This window comes from Mobula hypostoma, chromosome 20 (genome assembly GCF_963921235.1).
Source record: "Mobula hypostoma chromosome 20, sMobHyp1.1, whole genome shotgun sequence".
Taxonomy (NCBI): Eukaryota; Metazoa; Chordata; class Chondrichthyes; order Myliobatiformes; family Myliobatidae; genus Mobula; species Mobula hypostoma.
Window position 1 is genome coordinate 23,763,097 of NC_086116.1, and position 16,062 is coordinate 23,779,158.

General features: G+C 37.9%; 1 protein-coding gene across 2 annotated transcripts in view; it reads left to right on the forward strand.

Moving 5' to 3' along the window:
- hbp1 (HMG-box transcription factor 1) overlaps positions 1 to 16,062 on the forward strand; it is a 52,874-nt gene that overhangs the window by 11,795 nt on the left and 25,017 nt on the right. For both annotated transcript variants that reach the window (XM_063072547.1, XM_063072548.1), the window contains exons 2-4: positions 2,746 to 2,938; positions 12,382 to 12,622; positions 15,745 to 15,877. In XM_063072547.1, coding sequence (XP_062928617.1) covers positions 2,746 to 2,938; positions 12,382 to 12,622; positions 15,745 to 15,877 — 567 coding nt within the window. The remainder of the gene's footprint in view (positions 1 to 2,745; positions 2,939 to 12,381; positions 12,623 to 15,744; positions 15,878 to 16,062) is intronic.

A 16,062-nucleotide genomic window follows, 5' to 3' on the forward strand; every position in this document is an offset into this window, starting at 1 on the left:
GTCAATGTTATTTGCTGTATAAAGAGAGCTTTGGTCTGAATCCTGTGTTCAATCATCATTTCTGTGCACTCTTTCTCATTATCAAAGCACCAACATGATAACTACATTGGCAATGAAGTTTTTATTCTTGATGTATTTAGATAAATTTGGTTATGTTGCCACACAATTGGGAAGACATGAGGTGGCTTGGCACTTGGTCTCAGAACACCTGGACAACAGTTATACCTATGTCATGCTGCTGTTTATTGATTGCAGCTCGGCATTCAACAGAAACATACCCTTAGTTCTAATGAACAAGCTCCAAAACTAGGCCTTTGTACCTCCCTCTGCAACTAGATCCTTGACTTCCTCACCAGGAGACCACAGTCTGTGCAGAGCGGAAATAACATCTTCTCCTTGTTGACAGTTGACACTGGTGCATTCCAAAGATGTGTTCTTAGGCCACTGCTCTACTCTCTCTACATCTAGGACTCTGTGGCCAGGCACAGTTCAAATCCCATCGATAAATTGGCTGACAACAAAACTATTCTTGGCAGAATTTTAGATGGTGATGACGAGTCATACAGGAGTAAGATCTGAAGACTACCTGAGGATCAGCTGGTTGAGTGGTGTCACAGCAACAACCTTACATTCAACATCATTAAGATCAAGGAATTGATTGTGGCCTTCAGGAAAGGGGAGTTGAGGGAACACACACCAGTCTTCATCAAGGGATCAGCAATGGAAAGAGTGAGCAGTTTCAAGTTCCTAGGTGCTAACATCTCTGAAAATCTATCCTCGACCCTGGATATTGAAGGCACAGCAGCAGCTTCATTATTTCTATATTTCATTGGAAGTCTGAGGAGATTTGGTATATCAAAGATTTCTACATATGTACTGTGGAGACAGTTCTAACTGGTATGGCATGGAAAAAGCTGAAGAGAATTGTAAACTCAGCCAGCTCCATCATGGGCACCAGCTTCCCCAGCATTGAGGATGACTTAGAAAGGTGATTCCTCAAAAAGGTGGCATCTGTCATTAAAGGATCCCCATCACCCAGGACACACTCTCTTCTCATTGCCGCCATCGAGGAGGAAGTATAGGAACCTGAAGATACACACTTAATGTTTCAGGAACAGGTTCTTCTCCTCTGCCATCAGATTTCTGAATGGACAATGAATCCATGAATACTAACTACCTCAATATAAATTTTTCTCTTTTAACACAATTTCTATTGTAAGTTATAGATTTTTTATTATGTATTTTGATTTAGTGCCACTGCAAAACAGCAAATTTCATGATAAATGCCACTGATGTTAAACGTGATTCTGATTTAGGAGTGCTACTACCTCTGAACATTCAAATTCCCAGCTTTTTCTATTAGAAGTTTGTGGTACAGTGCCAGTCTCATTCAAAAAGTGTTGGATGAGCAACATCTTTCAAATTTTCATCTTCAGTGGACCCTTAAAACCCAAAAGGCAGAACTTCCCACGAGACAATGTTAGAAATGGGAAGTCCTGATCTGAGGGCTTCCTGCAATTTTTTAATATACTGTATCAAAAATAATTTAGTTTGTAAAACTTTGGTCTGATAGTCCTGTTACATCATGAGTTTCATATTTATTATTTTAAAATACTAAAGTTTCTAATGTTTTGTGGTACTGTTAGCTTAGTTTTCCTTCCATTCACTGTCCCTTGAATGGTCATGGCATTTGAAGACATTTTTGTTCCTCTAAGTGTTCAGCTTGAGCTTTGTTTTCCTTTTGTTGGATGATGTTATCAGCAAGGTTACCTTTACACACCAGAGAACAAGTTGGCTGAAACTGTTTAGTTAAGTACTAAGGTCATGAAACCCAGAGTCATAATAGTACAAAGACTTATAATGTGGAAAAGCTATTAATTTTGAAGAGTTGTAATTATCTTTTTAAGGATTCATTGTAAATTTAGTAATGTATTTAAATAACAGGGCTGCTTCATTAAGAATCTGCAAAATAATATAACTGGCTGTCATTTACCAGGCATCTCCTTCAACTAATTGCAATATATCATTCCTTTTATACCATGCTCAGTAAAATGGCATGAAAAAGGTTAAAGAAAATTTGTAAGGTAGGGAAGTTAGTTATGTTCAATTTGTCATATCAAAGTAAATATGATCTGTCATTTAGCAAACTTTACTCACTTTCACATTTGTCTGTTGGGCTCTCATTTTTTGGTAGAAGTCTTTGAATATAATATGAGAAAGATAAGAAAGCAATGTGTAAACTTACCCAAACATTGTTCCATTAAGGTAATAACTTGTATAAATCTAAATTAACTGTGTGTATGTGTATATGAGAAACAATAGAATAAAACAGTACATTATTTTCTTTTGTATTTTTGCATTTTTGTTATTTTTGGATGTTCTGTGAGGAAAATGGTAAGAAGATTTAATAACAGTATTATAAATTTTTATGAGCATATTCCATTATAGATAGATAAGGGAATATATGACATCAGAATGGGACTGAATTTTTTTCTCATATCTGCCCAATTAAATGCATCATCACATGAATATTCTGCTTGTTCTTGACTCAATTTGTGCAGTAATAGGAAGTTAGCATGTAAAATTAAGTAAATGAATAAACTTGAAAAATACAAATAAATGTTATTTTTATTATACTATGATGCTAATTTTTAATTGAAGTTAATTTTGTGTAAGTGTTTTTATGGCGTTAGTGGTCTTTAATCCAGATATTTCATATGCATTGTTGTATTTTTTTGGTTCAAGTCAGCTGAAGTCCAATGGCATAACATGGTGTGGGATATGAAAACGAAATGTACACCTAACAGAGTGCAGAAAGTTCAGTTTGTAGTGGACAAGAACTCTTCTGGGATGGATGATTCATTTGAGTTATTAAAATGTAATGAAGATTTACCATCATCGCCTGGAAATGCAAACAATGATCAAACAATGGAATATGGTAAGCTGTTATTTTTTTTAACTTAAATTTATCATGTCTTTACATTATTTTAGGGTACTTTGTCAAAAGTGTAAAATTAGTAAAATATAAAAAACTTAAAATTAAGAAGTAACATTGAGTAACATATGTTACATTTCGAAAAAATCAGTAACTTTATGAGTTCACACAGTGAATTTTGTGTAATCAAATACATTAGTTTTGGTGACTTTTTCCTCATGTGGAGAACACCTGACCCAGTGCAGTTTCTACCCTTCACTCATTTCTTTTTAGTTAGCTGTTTAGTTGTATTATTTTAAAATCTATTAGACATGTCAAATGTGAGACTTGAGGCTTATGCAAATCTAAAGATAGCTAGAAATTGGAAAGCATTAAAATATAAGAAGATGGTAAATGGAATTTTTATTTTCACTCTTCATCATCTCCCCTGTGATTCTAGTGAGGGGCATGCAGACAGTTAAAGAGAAAGGACAGTGTAGGTAACAAAATAAGTAATGATTATCAGAGTCGGTTAAGAAGGGACAATGCGTAGAAACAAAATAATATACATCAGAGATCAGTGGTAGAAAAACAAAATTAAAGTTTTGAATAATTAAATAAATAAATAGGATGTGATCTATTGGCCATTGTAGAGATTCGATTGCACAGGTTGGGAATGATATACCAGGGTATTTGACTTTCCGAAGAGATAGGCAAATGGGAAGGTACGTGAGGCAACCATAACAATGAAAATTGGGCTGAAAGGAACAGGGAGGTGGGATCTTGTCATGAAAAATAAAGGATTTGATAAAGGAAAACCAAGCACTTCAAAGGAAAGGTAAGGTAGAATGTGAGAGGAGATAAAAGAGAAATGTAATAAGAGTATAAGAGCTCTGTGAATTGGAGAAGGTTTTGTGAAGTTAAAGGGCAGGAAAAATCATTTTTGGAAGGAAAGAAATAGTTTGGAAATTAAATATTTAATATATGTCTACATGGAAGAAGACAAAGAAAGCCTCTGTAATGTAGTTTGTGATTACCAATATAGGGTGAATAAGGAATTCAAAGAAGTTAACATTTAATAAAATCCTAATAAAAAAGTCAATATTGGAGAAGGTAATGGGATTATCCATTGATAAATCCCCAGAATCTGATCACCCTGAATCTTAGGACTTTGAAAGAAATGGCTCTAACAGTTGCAGATGCAGTGGTTGTCATCTTCTTAAAGTTCATTGATTTCAGTACGATTCCTCTGCACTTGCAATTTGTGAATGGACGTCTGCTGTATTAGAGAAGGAAAAGAAAAAACAAGGAACAGGGAACCAGTTTCTCAATTTCAGTGATGAAGAAAATGCTGAAATCCTTTATTGAGGATGTGGTGACAAGATAAGGATGAGACAGAGTCAGGTGGATAGGGAAATCATGTTTGATAAATATTTTAAAGTTTCAGGACGTAGTTAGGAGCAGCAGTTAGAGTAGCTCAGTTGATGAGGTATACTTGACATTCAGAGGATCATTGATATAATGTCTTGTGAGATTGTAAAACAAAAATACAGCATACTGCATTGGGGTAATAAACTACCTTGGAATGAGGATTGCTTAAACAAAAGTCAAAGGTAGGAGTCATTTTTGGGTTGGGAATCTGTGACTAATGAGGTGTTGCTAGGATCCATTTAATCACAATCTATACCAATGATTAAGGGAACAAAATGATTTTTTCCCCAAATTTGTTGATAAAATAATGGAGGGAAAATAATTAGGGGAATGGGATTGATAGGACTCAGAGTGAATAGAGACTCAATGGGCTGGATGGCTTCATATCATAAAAAATATGAGTATTTATTTATGAGTTATAAAACTGACAGTGTGGCCAGAAGGAGATTGCAGAGGCTTTGGACAATATAAACAGATTAAATGAATGATCAAAAATATAACAAATGGAAAATAACTTGGAAGTCACCCACTTTGGTAGAAAAATGGATCATTTTTTTAAAAACAGTGTGAGATTGAAAGATGTTGATATTCAGAAGGAGCTGAGTGTTCGTTACAAGAACCTCTGAAAGTTAATATAGTGCTAGGCAGATAAATGGCATGTAGGCTTTTCTCCAATGTAATTGGAGCCCAAGGATAAAGATATTTATATAGGACACTGGTAAGATTGTATCTTGAGTGTTATGCACAGGTCTGGTCTTCCTACTTAAGAAAGAATATATTTGCATTAATACATCAGTCTTCCATTGGATTAGTTCTTGGATTGGTAGGATTCTTGATTTGGCAAACATGGTTCATACTTTGAAATGTAGAAAAATGGGAAATAATCTCAATGAAATATACAAAATGATTATAGAGCTTGACAGGGCATATGTATTGTTTATATGTCTGTTAACTTGGGGTGTGTGGAATTGGGTCACCAGTAATAGGAATGTAGTTCGCAGACAATTGTTTGAACTCTGCACTGCTGGGTCTTGTGTGACTTGAAAGTAGTGCCAGCCATTCTCTTATCTGGGAAGATACTTATTCCAAGGTTATCCTAAAATAGAAAATTAACCTCATTGTCTTTGTAAATACTTCTCTGCTTTCTGATATTCAACCATCATTTCCAGCAAGTGGGAGGATTATATGTGTTGAAACCATCCAAACAAATGTATCATCTGCTTTCTCCCTCTCCACATCTGTGCTAGTCAGTTTGAAGGCAGCCTATTTCTACTTCCAAAGCAAATCCTGTTTTTTGGCTCTGGTTCAGTTAATCTTTTGCTGAAACCCATATCATGCTCTTGTGATCTCTAAATATGACTCTAATGTAGCCATCCTTCATTGTTAAACTCTCTTAAGTGTCCTAAATGTCTGCCTCTCTGGTCCTAATTGGTACCCTTTGCTGATCTACATTGGTTCCCCAATTCTTGCAAATCTCTTGTGACCTCATGCCTTGATAATCTGAGTAAAGCAAAAGGTCCAACAAGATATTTGCATTCCTATCAATTATTGCTACTTTATCATTCCCTAAGTTAGTAATTCCACTAATGGCAGCCATTTCTTCGCTCTCAAGCCCCTGAACTACATAACTTTCAATCCATTGCTTTTGCCTTTCTTCTTCCTGTAAGTTTCTACCTAAGCCTGCTTATTTGATCTGGCTTTCGCTCATTTGCCAACTTCTTCTTAAATGAATTAGTGTAATTATTTTAAGATAACTTTTCTGTGAAAGATCTGATTGCATGTTGTACAAAGTACACGAGCGTAAAATTTTATTGTTAACTGAATAGAAAGAGAATTTAAAGTTTGGCTACATCTTGTTGCCTAGAAATTCTAGTGCATCAGAATTGCATTGCAGTAGGTCAATTACTATTTTGGGGTTTGAGCCATGGTGTGAAGTTTCCAATTTCAACTGAAGTTCTCTTTTGAGGAAAGGTTGAGAAGATCTATGGCTGGAAAGGATTGGGGTGGGATGCAAGGCTTGTGAATTGGATTGAAATACAGCATTTGTGGTTGGTGTTGAGTTTCGGAACAGAAGTGGCATATTAATATGGGGTGGGGAAATTGGATGCTGGACAATTATTATGATGGGATTATCAGTCTCGGGGGAGTGGTTGTGAGGTGAGGCAGAGAAGTTTTAGTTGGAAGGGCAGGAAAATTAGAGGTTTAAGGTTGTTTGTGGTGTGAGAGTGGGTGGAGGTATTGGAGGCCTTAAACTTGTTGCAGGATAATTGGGAGAATAGAGGAAGATGGGTTGTTGTGGGCATGATACTGCAACTGGCAAGAAAGTAGGGAAGTATGTCTGGATGTGCTGTAGGTTGTGGATCAAGAGGCAGATCATGAGAAGTGTGTTGAGGCAGTCATTTTAACATGGGTAGTTGCGCAAGGGTGATCTTGAGGAAACAGCTAAGTAATTACTTTGTGTTCTGGCCTGTCAGTGTGGAGTTCTGGTTTTATGACTATTGTTTTGGGAGTGCACAGTTACGGTCAACCTAAAAGCAAAGTATTTCTTGCGAAGTTACAAGGAGTGTTGCATGTAGAATGAAGTCAGCATATGAATCTATGGTTTGGTAATTGCAACAAAGTCTCGTTATTTTTCTTAGCGGAATCACCGAATCAAATTTTCTGAGTGTGATGAAACAATCTTGAAATAGGTGCTAGCTGGATTTTACTTGAGTAAATTGTTTTGCTCAAGCATTGTGAAATTAAATTTTAAGATGTATGAATTTGGTATCTAAGTTGCACAAGTGGAATCCATTTTCATGCTTGCTTCTAAATCATATTATCTGGAAATTGCCTAACATTATTTAATTTGTGATAAACCCAGAATGTTTCATTTTGACGAAGCTTGAAATTTTCATTATTGTGTTGAATTAAGAACTAACTACTGAACATTGATAGAATTTCATATCGTTCTCTAAATGTAAATACATTTCTTTAGTAAAATTTGCAGTTCCAGCAAGCAGGAGGGTGGTTTACCCGATTATGTAATATATTTCTATGTAATGTATCATTGATTATTTAAAGTGTCTGCTATTTTAATTAATTTGGTATCTCATTGAAGGTTATTTGGTTATAATTAGAGGAATATGTGGATGATCTCAAAAACTAAAACTGGCCCTCAAGGTGTGTGCTGATCAAGGATTTTAGCTAACAGTTTTTTGTTTATTTTCATAGAGAACATACTCATTTGATCTTCATCGTGAAGTTGTTATGAGTATTTCAAATAGTTGAACAGTAGTTTGAGACATTAGTTTATAATTTTACATTATTAGTTTTCATTTTCCTGATGGATAAGCTGCATGTGGAAATCATCTTGTTCTGGAGCTCGTTAATCATTTTTGATTGTAACCGAAGTGAGAATAAGTGCATTGGGTTGGCAGCTAACACCCAGAATAGTCTAATTAAAGCAAAGTAGATCAATGTGGTGAGGGCGGGGCAGGGGAGGGAAAGTGGTAATGAAACTCTGTTGTGAATTATAACTGCACATCCTCAGTGGAAGATTTTTTAAACCGGGGGGGGGGGGAACTTATGTGCAGTTCAAACGGTTCTGTTGATTATCAGAGAATGTATACAGTATACAACCTGAAATACTTGGTATTCGCAAACATCCATGATAAACAGAAGTACCCTAAAAGAATGAAGACAGAAAAATGTTAGGTCCCCAAAGCACCCCAACCCCTCCCCTGCGCAAGCAGCAGCAGGCATCCCCTTGACCCACTGCCAGTTTCAGCAAAAAGTCAGCGTCCATCACCCACCAAGCGACAGCAAAGCACCCAAAGGGAAACCATAATCTGCAGTCAACAAAAACTATTGTTGACCCAACAGTTTGACATGCCACAGACTCTCTCTCACTAACAAGGGTCAGAGAGATATCACCCATTTTCACAGCGAAAGGGGAGACTGACAGTCGCTGTTATGGTATTACAGTTTGCCATGTCACTTTTGCAAACATCTACTGCAGCGAAATCCTGATGTTCCATCTCCTGCGACACCTCGGTTGGCGACATCGGCCTGGAATCAGTCATCCAAAGGGCAGCACAGGGCCGCACCGCAGAGGCACTGTCTTTCAAGCCGTGCCTAGAGAATGTCGGAAAATGGCCAGCTAACGAGCTCCAGGGACAAGAACTCATCCACCGATTAAAAAAAAGTATGTGTGCCACTTGCAGATCGGGACCTCAATAGAACCCCAACCGCCTTGACATGGAAAGAAAGAGACGTTAAAGAGAGGAATTAAGCTGTTTTTCATAGATGAGCTTGAAGAGGCTGCCACTCGGTGCTGTCTTAATGATCTGCTGGAGTTTAATATGAAGCCTTCGTGCAAAGTCACGTAATGTTCAAGGTGGAAAAAATAATAACAGAATTTCAATAGTTTTCATAAACTAGTGATCCAGTGCAGGTTCAAAACCCAGACTCGACCGCCATCAACGTGGGTTCCAATGACCTTGGGCATCTCCAAAGTGCTGATTACGCAACCTTCTGCTCTGACTCCAGCTTTGACCTCCAGGCCGGGTTTTCACGCTCTGCTGCTGGAACTCCCACCTCCCCTTCCCCCACAACCACTCCGCAATCCAGTCTCTCTCAGGTCCCATCACCAGCTCTTGGGTCCTCGGAGACTCCATCTTCCTCTCATCTCACCATCCCTGAACACCCAAAACCTCGCTTCCCTCCTCCAGTCCCGGCTCTCATCCATGCTGGGTCTTCACTATTCCCTCTAACCTTCCCCTCACTGAGGCAGAGCATTCTGTTCTCAGTAAGGGCTTCACCTTTGTCCCCCTGCGTCCACATCTCAGAGAGTTCTGCGCCTGCCATGACACTGAACTTTTCTTCCGCCGCCTCTGTCTCCGAGCCCACTTCTTTGGCAAGGACTCTCCACCCTGCACTGATGACCCCCTTTTCCTATCTTCAACCCTCCACCTGTTCCTGGACCCTCTGCCCTGGTCTTCTGCCTGTCCTAGACCTTTTCATTGTCAACTGATGGAACATCAACCACCTCGACTTCAACACTCCTCTCTGCAATTCCAACCTCATCCCTTCCGAACGCTCTGCTCTCCACTCCCTCTGCAATAACGATAACCACACCATCAAACTTGCAGTTTAAGGGGGTGCTGTAGTAGTCTGGCGGACTGACCTTTACCTTGCTGAGGCTCAGCGACAACTGTCAAGACACCTCTTACTTACCCCTTGAACAGAATCCCACTAAGGAGCACCAGGCCATTGTCCCCCGCACCATGGTTGACCTTATTTGCTCTGGGGATTTCCTATCCACTGCTACGAACCTAATAGTTCCTGCACCCCACACCTCCCATTTCTATCTCCTACCCAAGATCCACAAACCCACTTGACCATAGACCCATTTTTCAGCTCGTTCCTGCCCTACAGAACTCATATCTGCATACCTGTCTTATTCCCCCAGTTTCGTCCCTTCCTACCTTCATCCATGACATTTCACATGCTCTGGATCTTTTTAATGATTTCAAGTTCCCTGGCCCCCACTGTATTTTCACTATGGATGTCCAGTCCGTATACAACATCATACCCCACCAGGAATGCCTCAAAGCTCTCTATTTCTTTCTGGACATCAGACCCAACCAGTTCCCCTCCACCATGAGTCTTCTCTGTTTAGCAGAACTTGTCCTCACTCTTAATAATTTCTCCTTTGGCTACTTCCTTCAAACAAAAGATATTGCCATGGGCACTTGCATGGGTCCCAGATATGCCTGCCTTTTTGTCAGATACTTGGAACAGTCTATGTTCCAAGCCTACTCTGGTGTCCATCCCACACTTTTCTATGCTACATCGATTGCATTAGTGCTGCTTTCTGCACCCATGCCTAGCTCATCGATTTAATCAACTTTGCCTCCAACCTGCCCTCAAAATGACCTGGTCCATTTCCGACACCTCCTTCCCCTTTCTCGATCTCACTGTCTCTGTCTCTGAAGACAGCTTATCTATCAATGTCTATTATAAACCCAAGGACTCTCACAGCTACCTGCACTATACCTCTTCCCACCCTGGTGCTTGTAAAAATGCCAACCCCTTCTCTCAATTCCTTTGTCTCTGCTGCATTTGCTCTCATGATGAGGCTTTTTATTCTAGAACAAAGGAGGTGTCCTCCTTTTTCAAAGAAAGAGGGCTTCCCTTCTTCCACAATCAGCTGCCCTCAATTGTATCTCTTCCATTTCACACACGTCTGCTCTTACCCCCTCCTCCCGCCACCTTACCAGGGATAGGGCTCCTCTTACACCCCACCAACCTCCGCGTCCAGCACATAATTCTCTGGTACTTCTGCCATCTCCCAACGGGATCCCACCATCAAGCAGATTTTTCCTGTTTCTTCCCCCCCCCCCCCAGTTGCTGCTTTCTGCAGGGATCGCTCCCTACGCAACTCCCTTGTCCATTCGTCCCTCCCCACTGATCTCACTCCTGGCACTGAGAAAATGTGAAGATGCTGGAAATCCAAGCAACACACACAAAATACTGGAGGAACTTAGCAGGCCAGGCAGCATCCATGGAAAAGAGTACAGTCGATGTTTCGGGCTAGGCTGTTCCTCCAGCAGTTATGTGTATTCCCTCCTGGCCCTTACCCTTGTAAGTGGAACAAGTGCTACACCTGCCCCTACACCTTCTCCTTCGCTACCAGTGAGGATCTTAAACGGCCCTTCCCAGTGAGGCGACACTAAGCCTGTGAGTCTGTATTGAAACACTGCAGTGCCGTTCACAGGAGCATTTCCAAGGAAATGCTAGTACTGCCTATTATAACAAAGGGAGGAAGAAGGCCCTGGAGTAATTCAAAAAGAGAGACGAGAATTTGAAAATTGTTTAACCCTAGGCCACTGTTGATATAAATCACAGATTATGAAGAAATAGACCTTGAGTAGGGGAACTAGTGTACAGCTGCAAGTAAAGAAAAATTCAGTGAATGAGAGTTAAGAATTTTACATTGCTTCCTGTTCCACAAGTGACTGCAGATGCTGGAATCTGAGGAAACAAGTGATTTGCTGGAGCAACTCATTGGGCCAAGTAGCATCTATGGTGAGAGGAATTGTTGATGTTTTGGGCCTGAACCCTTCATTAGCAGATTATTTGTTGTACCTGTTAATGAAAGTTGTATGATGGAAAGTAGATGAATACTTCATTCAAAGAGATTTTTAGAGATAATAAAGAATCTTAGCAGTTTCTGGGCAAAGACAGGGGCAACCACAAACAATGCTACAGATACAGAAGTGGAGAGTCTTTCCAATAAATGAGAAATAAGTCCAGAAGCTCAAATATAAGCTGAAGGATTCTGTATGAACATTTTGTTCAATCTTAGAATTGCCAGAGGAAAGGGAGGGTCATGGCCTAGAGAAGAGAGTTTGTGGCAAAGACAAAAGATGATGGCTTTTGTTTTCCCAGATTTTCAATTGGCATTCTATAATTAATGATTACCAATGTTTATAGCTATTGCGTGGTATTTCCAATATCAAGGTTTAAATTTGTTGCATAATTCACAGTTAATTATAGTCTGTTATAGGCTAGTTATAGAATAAGTAGGAATGCTTTGAAATCACTGTGAAGGGTAGATTTTATGACAATTCCCTGTATGTTTATGGGAAAAATAATTCAATTTTTCTCCAGATCCGTCATTAATTATAATAATGCTATTGATTTATAAGTCTGCATGTCAATGAGAGAAGGCCAATTATCACTGTGTGCATGGTGGATAAACTGGATGTTCTGTCAGAAGGTTTTGCTTTCAGGAAACAAGAGAATTGTGGTTCTAATACTGCAGTCTTATCTCTGAGCTTTGCTTTCTGTGAGTGCAAGAGGTTTTTTGTGATGGAGCTATCTTTATCAGCTAGGTAATAAACTATTTTGATGGATAATATTCATTCAAATTAATCCTAACACTCCAGTTTCTTAACTTTGGTGGTGGTCTAGAAACATTAGTTATTTTGTAGATCATCTGATCATGAACAAAATGCATTTTGAGTTTTTGAATGTTCCTTGTTTTCTAGATGATCTTCCAGAATTAAAAGCTGTAGAAACAGACAGAACCATACCTGCAGCCTTCCAACTTAGCAGTGGAGTGTCTCATCAAGAATACCTGAGGTCTACTCGAACTATGTGTGCCTCTCAATCACCTGATAGTGCCTTGTCACCCTTCACCAGTGATTCTGGTGTGAATTGGCTGACTGAACTAGCTAATATAGCCACTAGTCCACAAAGTCCTCTCATGCAGTGCGCATTTTACAACAGGTTTGTGTAAATGCAATTTCAGTCAGAGGAAGAATCTTGTAATGATTTAAAATGTATGAATATTGTTCTTGAATATAATTGACAACTCTTCATTAAAGTGCATATTTTCAGTGTCTGCAGTTCTCACTTCATTATTTTAGAAGGATGTGGACATTGTAAATGGCACTGTTCAAAGCATTATACTGTAGTTATTTTGTATTTCAATTAGCAACTACTGTTTTTCCATGCTCTCAGCACTGTTTATTCCTGTGGAGGGCTTTTTAACCTGGTCTTTCTGTCATTGCTTCATGAAATTTGTATTTGGTTGCAATTTATGATCATTTTAGAACAATAATTTTAGTTTGTAATGCAGTGTATTTATTTTACTGAGTTTACATTTTTATTAACAGGACAAGAAAATAGCCAGTGTGTCATGACATAATCCTTTTCTTCATGGTATTCATGGTGTGAAGGTTGTTTTGTTAAGGTTGTAAGGATTTTCTGATTTGATTTTCAAGTGATCATGAGCCCAGAGTATTGCATTTTGTACACCTTGTCAAATTCACACACTGACCAGAAAGATAGGTGGTATGTGCCAGCCTTAACTTTTTTGAATGCCTAAGTGTCATCCCGTTCTGAAAATAAGTATAAATATTCATTAAAAACTGTTTTTATAATGGGGATAAAAGCTATTAATTGTAAATAAAATTACTAGTAGACCCCATGCATTATTGCATTTGATCACATTGTGAGGTTTGAGGATGAGGGCTAGTCAAATATATTTTGTTCTGGCTAAGTAAAAGCAAACCTTATGATATAGTGATCATGTGTGGTTCTCTTAAGCATCCAGTTACTTTTGATTTTTAGTTATTATTGATATGTGGTGTTTTTGTAGTGACAGTTTTGTGGAAAAACATCCACAAGTTGCCTACAGATCCTGCATACCATACATACTGGCCGATTGTTCAGTAATGTTTCGTGTGCGGTGTAGAATTGTGCCATAACCTGAAAGAAAGGTGCCTCTGTTAGATAAATACACAGTTTATATTTTTTTCAGCCGTTGAATAACTGAAATTGTATTATTGTAGTGTAGATTGGTAGATGTATTTTAAATCTACAGGACACGCGCACTTCGGAAATAGCCATGGGGAAATGTTAAAGTACTGTTAGTAAATGAATATTGACATACTTTACTGTCAGTCACAGTAATTTCCTTTTTCAAGAAACTTGAAGAATATTGCATAAAATATCATCACAGTCACCTAAGTCAGGCTGTCATTTGTCCTTTAAGTATGCACTGTGAAATTTGGATAGTCTCCAAACATTTTGGAGAGCTCACCACTCCACCTGTCAAAGAAGATATAAGCAAATGAAGATGATGCTTGAGAAAGGGTATCCTTATTTTTTTTGCTAAAATTACGTTCTTAATATGTCTCAAGATACTATAGTTTTGCTGGGAAATACTAGTCCAGATTTTTTTTTCTCTCAAAGGATAAGCATCAAACCGTTCTGGAAAAGGGATTCCACAGGAAGGTTTATTTAACAATCTACTGTAAAGTGACTATGTGATCAGGGTAGGCTTATTTTACCCGACAACATCACATAATAGCCAACTGATCGGCCGATACTCTATTTTCTTTCACTGATTAGTAATACCTGACCCTGAAATGCTATTTTTTTTTCATGAGTCCCAGCTTGTTTAAATACTAATACAATCTTACATCAATCATTTAATTTACAGTTTTTTTGATAACCATAATGCAAATCAAATGTATTCTAAATGATTTGAATTTGTTAAATGTATTTGGTGTCCTCTGAGGACACAATCCATTTCCTACTATAAATCTTTGAAATTAGTTAACTTTATTGAAAAATGTCCCATGCTCTCTTGAACTCGTATATTGTCTCTAGGCTTTCAATTTATTTTTGCAGTAGTTTCCTATTCATTCCCCTACTGAGACCCCCTCCCTTTCTCTTCTTAATCCATCTATTTAGATACTTGTGGAGATCTTACAGTTTCAGTCTATTATGCATTTAATTACTTTGCGATCACAGAAGACATATATAACATTATTTTTCCTGTGCCTGAGGGTCATTCACAATATTTCATTTATTATTAATAGCTTCATAGCCTGAAGCTGCCTGGTTGCATATTAAAATTAAGCTTGACCAAGCTTTTCCCGTCATTTTCTGAAAACAAAGGCTAAATTCATTTCTATGAATGAAAATTAGAGGATAAATGTAAATATACCTAACGGTGTACTGCCGCTTAATTAAAAGTACACAAGAGTTAAAGTTTAGAGTGGTATTCAGAACTTAACAGCACAATGAGTTTATTTGATGTATCATATCTGTACTGGTTTTCTGAAATGACTATCCACAATCCCATTCATTTTTGCCTTGAGTACCCAATCTCTTTAATCTGAAGAGTTGTCCCAGATATCAATATATGTTAACGTTGTTCTGCTTTAAAATGTTTTAACCATGTTTCTGTGGTTCTTTTAATGATGAATTTGAATTTATGTCATCTGGTTATCTGTCAGGTTTACCTGATCTTAATTAAACAAAATCCCTTGTAATTTTGAATCCTTGGAAACCATACTGTTAGATCCTTTTGAGTGGTAATATTACTTCCCAGGATTAAACAGCTCCTTTATAAGTTCAGAGGCTAGTTTTAAATGTCCAATTACTGTCTTTATTGGAGCCATTGTAATATTTAAATCCTTACCACTCCCAACTTTCCTGGTGAATTGCATGGGTTACAGATGGATGTTCCTCTGTAATATCAAGAAACATAACTGGATGCTTTTGTGTTCTTTGAAATAAAATAAAGTTTTTTGTTTTAAAATTAATATACCAGAAAATTGCATTACACTTGGAAAAACTGAAACATTTATCCTTAGCTTTTTTATTGAAACAACAAATCAGAATAGGAATGTTAAGGAGATAACTTTTTTAGCATGTTATGTAGTATTGAAAGAATTGTTTATATGTTTGATTACAATGTTTTATTTTCTTTTCCTCTCTGATTACCTACCAATATCCCATTAAGACGTCGTTTTAATGAAAATTGCCATTTCTGGACAGTGGTGTGCTATAATCCTTGACTATCAAATTGTACATTTGGCTTTTTCTCTTTCCAGATCTCCAGTGCATATAGTGGCCACAAGTAAAAGTTTACATTCCTATGCTCGTCCTCCTCCAGTTCTTTCAGAAAGTGAACCTGGCCTGTCCACAAATCATTGGGAAGAACAGAGTAATGTAAAAAGAGAAAGGGTATGTTTATTTAATATAATTAGACTTGATTTGCAAATATGCAAGCTTGTCCTTTTGTCAAAATATGGAAACAATGAAAGTAACTTAAATAAAGTTTACATATTCATGTTTGTAATCAATTTCTTGAATATGGCATCACTGCATCGATTTCAATGACAGTCATGTTCAAGTTCCCCTCATGTTCA